This window comes from Otolemur garnettii, unplaced genomic scaffold, assembly GCF_000181295.1.
Source record: "Otolemur garnettii isolate 467f Iridium unplaced genomic scaffold, OtoGar3 scaffold00002, whole genome shotgun sequence".
In the NCBI taxonomy this organism is placed as follows: Eukaryota; Metazoa; Chordata; class Mammalia; order Primates; family Galagidae; genus Otolemur; species Otolemur garnettii.
Genome location: NW_003852397.1, coordinates 12554303 through 12564174, shown reverse-complemented (window position 1 = coordinate 12564174; position 9872 = coordinate 12554303). Strand labels below are relative to the sequence as shown.

The 9872-nt window shown below is 35.5% G+C and overlaps 1 protein-coding gene across 2 annotated transcripts in view; it reads right to left on the bottom strand.

The window, feature by feature from the left end:
- Window positions 1–4586: 4586 nt before the first annotated feature.
- RWDD1 (RWD domain containing 1) overlaps window positions 4587–9872 on the bottom strand; it is a 22854-nt gene continuing 17568 nt past the window's right edge. For both annotated transcript variants that reach the window (XM_012806376.1, XM_003781838.2), the window contains 4 exons: window positions 8661–8804; window positions 7840–7972; window positions 7255–7317; window positions 4587–4879 (listed from right to left, as the gene is read on the bottom strand). In XM_012806376.1, the coding sequence (XP_012661830.1) occupies window positions 4758–4879; window positions 7255–7317; window positions 7840–7972; window positions 8661–8786 (444 nt within the window). In that variant the 5' untranslated portion in view covers window positions 8787–8804 and the 3' untranslated portion in view covers window positions 4587–4757. The remainder of the gene's footprint in view (window positions 4880–7254; window positions 7318–7839; window positions 7973–8660; window positions 8805–9872) is intronic.

Below are 9872 nucleotides of genomic sequence, written 5' to 3'. Positions count from 1 at the left end.
AAGGCCCATCATCAAGTATACATAGTGGTCCCGCTTTTGACAGAAATGACTAGAAAGGGGCCTGGGGACTTATGCAACTAGACATCAGGATCCGATTATTTAAGTGGAACGATTATGAATGTTCTAATGTATTTTTCCATTTTGATTTTCCTATATAAATAGGTGCTGCTTTTATCTTATATAAGTAGAAAAATGCCCACATTCAAACAATATAAATGTTATTTAAAAATCTGAGATTTAGGATTGTCATAGTTTTGTCTTTTAATAAAACCCAAAGCACTTTTCAGCTCCATCCCTCTTCTCAAAAGCACACTGAAGAACTAGTAGATGACCTTACAATTGATGCAAGCAGTGATGTGGCACTTTTATTGGTGTTTTAAAGATACAGTTGTAGTAGTAAGAAAACTGTTAATTTCTAAATGACTTAATTGATAAAATAGCAGGTTAGTAGTTTTTCAATAATACATGTAGTAGAAAGGGTTCCTTTGCACAGAATACCGTTCAGTATGTGGTTGACATGACTTCTGCTCCCACCCTACTTCCTTGGCCTTCCACAGTACAGCTCCAACATGACTTTCTAGTCTTACTTTCTGGAGGGCGCCTAGCAACTATTTTTCCCCAGGAAATTTGACTGAAAAACTTAGAAATTGAAAACTAGTTTATTGAAAGTGATTTAAAAATTGGTTTTGATTAAAATGACTTTGAAAGGCCAAGTTCATCACAACTATCATTTCTCAAATGTAAATTTGGTTATTACTGTCAACTTTTCTCTTAGTATTGGTGTAGAGGAGCTTCATAAGGTAGTTTTGTAACACTTTATCCTCAGTAAATATTTTACCTTTACTTTTTGTGACACTTTAAAAAAAAAACTTACCTTTTAAAATATGTTTTCTTTTGTTTCCAAATTATTTTCAGTCAACAAATCAATGGTGCATTGTTTGTTATCGACCTAATTGTTTTGACTGTATAGGATTTTCAGAACTAAATACCCTTCATCTTTGTGCAGGGGATGAAGTCAAGAAAATCAATGGAGGCTGTGCTTTCAAAGAGAACGACTTAGAGATGGGGCACTAGCTGTAAGAAAGTCTAGGAAGTGTATCTGAAGATAAGTAAATGTGTAGCAGAAATGGCAAAAACAAAACAATTACTTAAAAACTCATCATGTTAAGTGTGTAAAGAAATAAAAATACTTCGGTGGACTAAGTATAACCCCTCTCTCCCTTCCTCGTATTTTACCTCAGTTATGTGAAAACGTCATTAGACCGTTTGTTCTCACTTTTCTTCTCTTGGTCTGTGCTTTTGCCAACAGCCTCTTCCTCTCTCTCCCTCCTCTCCTCTCTCTCACAATTCCCCCTATCTCCTTTCCCTCTTTTTCTCCTCCCTTGGTTCAGTATTCCTATGATATTTTGGTGCGTCATAGGACGAAGAGTAACAACCATATGCTAGTTAATATTGATGGTTCAGAACCATGGACAGCAGCACTCGTGATGGGAGTGGGGCTCACGTATGTTGGGGAATGACTTTAAAAGGTTGGTCTATTACATAATAAATCTGTTGGCATTGCTACAAATGGGTAAGGTGCTTGTCAGAATACTAAAACTCAGGGCTGACTGTCCTTCCTAAGGATATTCACAATACCACAAAGAAAGACTGGCGCATAGTAGCACTAAATAAAATACACTAATTGAATAAACTGCTCACTTTGACGATAAAGAGTAGCTCAATAAGGTTGCTTATTTAATAGATCTTTTAAAGGGATCATTCCCTATCAACAACTGCAAAGCAAATTTGTGACATTTTTACTATGGTATCCATGGTGTCAATACTTTACCTAACAAATGCAATCAATGCAACCTGGTTCTCTGTGCCCTCAATGACTCCTCAACAATAAAAAAAAATAATAAATAAAAGAAAAAATGAAAATTGAATTGAGATTCATTCAGTAACACTAAATAATGGAAATTATTTTTAGATGTAAAATTAAAATTAGTCATTTTTTGATGACAACTTAAAAGTTCTTTGATGAGTTTGCCTAACAACTAAAATGACCCTATTATCCATTCTCTGACACCAGTATCTTGAAAGGTTACATGAAACTTCACTAAAACGCAAATATATACCTCTGAGAAGCATTCTTTCCTGTTACCCTTACACAGATCCAAAAGCAGAAAACTGATGTCACCCACACTTATACTTCATGTCTTCTCTTCTAACGTTCCTGCCACTCAATGGTGTCTTTCTAAAATCACTCCCTACAGTTCTCCAATCATGTGACTTGTCTGGCACATTAAAGCAAATAAACAGGGCTGGGGTGGTGGCTCACGCCTGTAATCCTAGCACTTTGGGAGGCAAAGGCGGGTGGATTGCCTAAACTCACAGGTTCCAGACCAGCCTGAACAAGAGCGAGACCCCATCTCTAAAAATAGCCAGGCGTTGTGGTGGGTGCCTGTAGTCCGGGCTACTCGGGAAGCTGAGGCAAGGGAATCACTTAAGCCCAAGAGTTTGAGGTTGCCAGGAGCTATGACGCCACAGCACTCTACAAGGGAGACAAAGTGAGACTTTCTATCAAAAAAACAAAAAACTGATAATCTAAGATGGGCCAATTATTCCATCAAATAGCCCCCAGTCATCCTGTTGCACATCCTTAGAGAATGTGTGTTCCCATTTGAGAAGCATAGTCTTAGGTTAATTCTGAGAGTACAAAGCCAATAGTAAAGGTAATATTCATTGCAGGTAAAAATACTTGGGAGTATCATTAGAGCTAACAAGGTTGTCTTAATTTTATCATTGGGTTCTGTCTTTAGGTTCTGAAATGGCAAAGGTGGAAATACACTTCAACACCTGAAGGAAATGTATAAAACTTATCCTAAAATATTAAGTGAAGGGGAGGGGGTCTGATTCTTGACACCTCAAAGTTAAATCTTCATTGACTTCAGCATCACTTTCCTCACCATTGCTTTTTTTAACCTTAATTAAATGGCTTCTTCCAGGTTCTTAGGCATCTGTGGATCAGCTTCTAAAAGCGTGCCTCCTTAGAAAAAGAACAATCTCACACAACACAAACTTCTCGATTTCCCTCTGCAAAGCAGTGAACGTTACTCCTATTCCATTCTATTGCTCTGCGATCCAAGTTTCTGGGAGCCTAAGATTCTTTGAAAAGTACTAAAAACTAACAATTTTATCTTAAATAATTTGCTTTTCTTATAAGGTCCATCTCCAAAAATAAATGTGGGATTGATATTGTTGTGTTATGGGTATGTGGCCTATGTATTTTTGAGTGAAGGCAGCTATTTATAGTAGTTTTAAAATTTTATAATAGCACAAGTTATTTCCCATTGGGTTGAAGTAACTTGTATGAAGCTTGGTTCTCCTACCTGAACCACCAAGTCAATCATCCCAAATTATCATCATGGTCTCACACATGCATGGATGTGAAGGTGTGTTTCTCTTGTAGACAATGTACAATTACAAGAATTCAGACCAATTCAGACTTGTTAATTAGACAAGAGGCAGAAAATGAGTATCAAAATATTTACATGTCACAACTGCAGGACAATGGTTCTCATCTTATTGTGGTATCAGATGTTACAGTTTTAAGATTCACACAGGATTTATGAATCTAATCTGAGGAGGGCCTAGTTTTTATAATGCATACCTTTTAAAAATCCCACAAATAATTCTGACTCAAATACTACTAAAATACTGTTATGATTTGGATATTTGTCCCCTCCAAATCCTTGGTTGAAATTTAACCCTCGGCGTTGTGGTGTTTCAGTTATAAGGGTGGATCCCTCATAAACAGATTAATGTCCTCCTCCTCGGAAGGAAGGGGTGAGTGAGTTGTTAGTTCCCAAATGAGATGAATTTTTTTCTTTTTTAAAAAAAGCCTGATACCCCCCTGAAGCCATTGCCTTGCTGCTTTTCTCACATAGATCTCTGCGTGTAGGACTTCCCTTTGCCCCTTCACCTTGACGCCCTTACCACTTGTCCAATTCCAAACTTTTCAGCCATCAAGAATAACAAGCCAAATAAACCTTTTAACTTTTTTTTTTTTAAATAAATTAAAGATGAGGCAGGAGACTGGGTTGAGCCCTGGAGTTGGAGGTTGCTGTGAGCTGTGATGCCACAGCACTCTACCCAGGGGGATAGCTTGAGGCTCCATCTCAAAAAAATAAAAAAAAATAAAAAAATAAATAAATTAATTAATTAATTAAAGAATACCACCTTAGGTATTCTGTTATTGTGACACAAAATGAACTAAGACAAAGATTAAAGTCCATTGTAATCCGGGTCATAATGAGCTTCTGGTTTTGTTAACACTTAAATTTATTGTGTCTGGAGGCAAGAATCCAGAAGCTTTAATATTCTAGTCACCTCAGTCTTTTCATACTTTGTATTAGTGACAATGGGAATCCACTGACTGCAGCACAGAAATTCAGAGTCGTTTCAATTTCTCGTGTAAACCCAAATGTGCCAGGTGCAGCCTACCTTCAAGTCTTGGTGTGACAGGCAGGATCTTTCTCTCCAAAACTAAGTACTTTTTAAATATGCAAACTTCCGCTCACCAATAAGAAGAACTGAACATCTTATTTTTGAAATTTTAAGGTCAGTTTATTAAGTTCAATGATGAAAGCTATCAGAAGATATTCTCCTGAAAATTATTTTTTCTTAGAAAAAAAGAAAGGAAAATCAAAACCCTCCGAGCATAGCCACAGATGCTGTGGCAGTCAAGCCTCTCTGCAGATGGGGACAGTCCCTCAGTCAGTTGAGTCACTCCCCGGGTCAGCAGGATTGTAGTCTGGATCATCCTCATCATCCTCCAGCTCCAAGTCATCCATTTCCTGGAACAAGGACTCGTCTACTTCCACATTGTTTCCAGCTACAAAAGGAAAAGAATTTTACCTTCGGTCTTACACTCAGGAACAAAAGATAAAACTCACTGGTAGTACCAAACAGAAACTTCTACATCTTCACGTGAGACATGAGTAATAAAATCCCAAGCTACTACTCCAAATATATCAGCAACAATCCATGTTAGTCAATAGGGACTAACATTTTAAGAGTAACTTCATGTTTTCATAAAGTCCAGTTATTAAAAAAAAAAATAAAACAAGTCTTATTAGAATTAATGCTTTTAATGTGGCACACTGTAAGTTGAAGACGATGATATGTTGCCCTGGTTATACAAACTTCATTATCACTGGCCACGGATGACAGTTGTCTCTTCTAATAGTGGCAGATAAGCACATCATTAAAGCTCAGCTATCTTTGTTATCTAATTGACAGATTGAACTTGACCTTTACTCTCACCCAGTTCCCTCACAGTATGCCTTCAGTAACAGTGTCTAAGACTAAATGTCTAAGGCCTACAGGAAATAATACCTAGGCTGTGCATTAAACATCTGCACTCTCCCAGTGAAGGGTTTATTGGACACATAAAAAAGTGATTAACAGATCCAGATGCTCTTACATCTTTTCACTGTATCTTGCATCTGCAAAATCTCCATGCTAAAGCTATGTTAAGTGACACTTCCCAACAAGTTATAAGTATTGGTAACTGTATTTATGCATCCTCAGCTTCATAACATGCTAAAGTTAAACAATAAGGTAATCAGTATGGATTTTCCATGTCATTCTAAAGTGCATTAACTAACGCAGAGACAGGAGTTAGCCAAAATTTATCTGTTGAGAATAGTTAAATTTTACAAAGAACAGAATCAGCAACGTGAATATTTGAAAGATTTCTATAAGAAGGCAGCATTTCTGTGTGGTATCTTGTCAAATTAAAATGACTTGAATATTTCTAAGTCTATATATGAGAAGTAGCAAAAAAACCCAAGCACTTTGATAAATATTGTTTTCAAAACACTTCTTCAAAAGGACACTTTGGATGAACAGTTTCCCCAGATAGCAAAGGTCACTGATGATCAGTATAATATATGTGAATCATGTGAAAATACAGACCTGTTGCAGACCTACTAATTGTAGAATACAATGAAAAGTCACTGACTTTAAAAATGACATCATACTCAAATCAGCATTTCATGAAGCCTCCTAGTTGACATCTCCAAGGCTCCAGAAGAACTACAGATGGAATTGATTGAGTTCTACGTAGATGACATTTTTTTTTGCAGTTTTTGGCCGGGGCTGGGCTTGAACCCACCATCTCCAGCATATGGAGTCAGTGCTCTATTCCTTTGAGCCACAGGTGCCACCCCAGTAGATGACATTTTAAAGTCATGGTTTGATGCTAAAGAATATCCAACCAACATATGGAAAAAGACAGTAAAATCTCTAAGCAACATGCCTCCAAAATGTTTCATTGCCTTTTTTTCCTTTAAATTAATTAAAATTAAACCACCAGCAGCTACTGTGTCAGATAGTGGTACCCCTGAGGGAGGAGGAACAAACAATAAATTAGAGAACATGGGTCTTGGAACAGCCAGTGGAGCAGAGCACCCCACCTAAATGGATTACTTATTTCAGAACTATTGAGTGAAAGAGAAAGGCAAGTCAATATTTTTAGGACAGTCAGGAGGGAAGCTTGGTGTAATGGGGATAGCAGGGATCTGGAGGCTCAGTCTCTGAGTTTAAATCCTAGCTCTGCCACTCAAAAGCAGTAAGACCTTGGGCCAGTTACTTCCTCTCCTTGTTGCTTTCTTGCTTTTCAACCACTTACTGCTGCAAATCTACATTCTCCTACTCAACTCAAATCAAGAAGCGCTTAGGGTCACAAATGACTGACATACCCTTCTAAAGAGTTAACTGAAACTGCAGACCTACATGCCACCACCAAATATTCAAATGCTCTTCAAGAAAAAGCAGACACAACTAACTCATTAAAAGGTTAACTTTAAGATTAACAAGTAGTTTTCATTTTTTGAAATTATAAGCACAGAGTAGTTAGATTTTTACCATAATGTATATCTGTAAGTAAACCTAACTGAAGTTTCTTAAATACAGCCTTCCAATGTGAAGAGCTTCCCTCCTTAAGCCTGGACTAGTACGTCTATCTACTGCTATCTTTGATACTATTTCAGTTATTACAAAATTTTAAAAATATATTGCTATAGAATTACAAAATTCATTTCAAATGTACAAACTGATCAACTATGGAAAGTTATTCTTCAAAATGTATTTTTTAACAGCTTTAGGAAAAAAAATTTACATTAATTAAAATTAAAGCTCTGACTTTCATGGCTTAAAATTAAAGACTGCACATTTTATACAAGTGGAATTCTAATATTATCTTACCATCCTCCAAGAACTGGATATCAGATGTGTCAAGATTATGATCTGTTTCAAATAACTGTTTCCCTAAAAGAAATAAGTATTTTTAATTCAAATGGCACAGTATTTCTGCATCTTTCCTACAACCCTTAAAAAAATGTAGTAAGCTATGATGATACTATTGCACTCTAGCCAGGGCAACAGACTGAGATTCTATTGGGGGGGAAAAAAAAAGAAAAGAAAAGAAAAAAGAAATATTAAATAATCTAAGAAAACAAGGTTGAAAACTTGATTTTGTCAATTTCGATACCTTTATATTTCCATTAAAATGGAACAAATGAAGACCTAGTCTACCTTAGATTCCCAAAAAACCAAATAAGTTTGACTCTATCACTTATAAAACCTGTGACCATGAATGTTTCCATATCTGAGGACAATTATAATATTTATATTTAATTGTGAAAAAAGACTGTCAAGTAGGTATGTCTTTTCTTTTTGTCCTAGATGCCTAAGTATATTATCTTTATACAGACATCTGCCCAAATGGCATTCTGCTATGTTAGAAATGATACAAGTTGGGAAGAACTGGAATGAGAGTGAGAATCATACCACTTAATTTATTTTTTCCTGCTTGTTCTTCTTCTTTCATCCGTTTCTTTTTAATTTCCAGAAGTTCTGCATCAAACTTAGCCTTCCAATTTAAGAAATTCTCAATTGTAACAGGAGTGCCATGGAATAATTGCTTAGAAAATAAACAATGACATACGTCACTTGACTGATGAGACAGGAGTTTGAAAAATAAAGCCTAAGGAATCATCTAAACAAATAAACACAACCCCTTATTAGAGAAATTCAGAAAATTTTATGTTTGATGTTTTGGAATATTTCATCTGATTTCTGCTTGATTGGTTTTAGCAACTTACTCTGATAAAGTTTGTTTTTAACTGTTATCTAAAAATAGCTGAAGTTAATATGTAATGCATTTACTGTATTTACTACAGCTCTTCATTGTTAGGGAGACAGCTGACACGGTCATTACTGTTTTGAACACGTATCAATTCATAATACCAAATTAAAGCTTCACTTCATTTCAGAATTTCAGGTTTTCTTTACATTTAGTTAACTACTGAAATCACTGTAGCAGTGGCTTCTAAAGTCTATACCATAGGAGAGATCATTTATATTTCTGGGTCTTATGTGCACAAGTTTTACTAACCTTTATTGCTTATCACTCGATACTCATGCCACCAACGAAATGAGGGACTTCTCTAAAATCTCACTCTTACAAAAATTTTACTAAAATTTACTTTTATTCACTTCTGTGATTTCAAAAAAAAGGTCAGTGACTGAAATTATCAAAAATAAGCCCAACCACCCAACCAACAAGAGATCTAAAGGATAACAAACTAAAACAAGTCTTTTAAATGTACCTTTTCAGCTTCTTCGGCTTCTTTTTCTTTCTGTTTCTTTTCTTCTTCTCTTCTAGTTTTTATCTGATCTACTATTTCATTTAATTTTTCTTGCACAGCTGTCACTAGAGTAAAGATCATCACCATACCAAGATTTTCTTCAGCCTGTGGGGGGAAAAAGTGATAAGAAACAGACTGCTCACAAAACTAAAAACTCACACATGTATAACTTTATTACTAATTCAGTTACACCATATGGTCATATACTTCCATAAATGATCATTAAAGTAGTGAGTATACATGTTAAAAAGATGTCTTACAAAAAAGTCATGCAGGTTTGCTATATCCAAATAAAAATAGATACTATATTTCAGCAAATTCTGCTTAATAATTATAAATATAAGTAGAATTCAGAAAAATTTTTCCTATAGTTAACAAGTAACATCATTTCTCCCCTATGTTTCATTGCTTTTATTCTTTTTGAGTACTTTTTTTTATTTCCACAGACACTGGTGACTTCTCTATGTATTATAAGAACTGTGACAATGCACAATGAATTTTGAGGCCAGAGTGATCTTCTATTCTAATGTAGTCTACTATAATACATTACATTTGTAATCTATCTTTACCTTTTTTTCTTGAGATTTGAAATGGTTTAAAACCAAATGTAAAAGCATCTTCTACTCACGAAAAGGATAAAACTCAAACGCTATTAGGAAGTTTGTCACTTGAAGATAGAATAAAACAAAGTATCTTGTTTATCCTAGGGTTTCAATGAAGCAGGCAAAAAAATAATTTCAAATTATACTAGCTAGAATTTCAGTCTTTCTGAGTATTTCTCTGAAGGGCTGGCCTCAGCAGCATTTGAGTGGGTACTACACCTCCTCAGCCCTCTGTACAGGTGTACTAACCTGTAATCCAATTCAGTGAAGTTTCTTTGTAATGTCTCTATGCTAACCATCCTAAATCTGTGACTAAGCAAGTCTCTGCTGAGTTCCAGATCCATAATGGCCTACAGTGACTTGATGTCCCACAGTCACAACACTGAAACTTCACAAAGGTGGGAAAACAGATTAGTACAACCATTATAAAGGCCAATTTGGAAATTCTAAGTATGAATACCCTTTAAAATAGCAATCCTTGAAAAAATAATACTTCATTTTATATGGAATCAGAAAAAACCTCGAATAGCCAAGACATTACTCAGGAATAAAAACAAAGCAGGAGGAATCA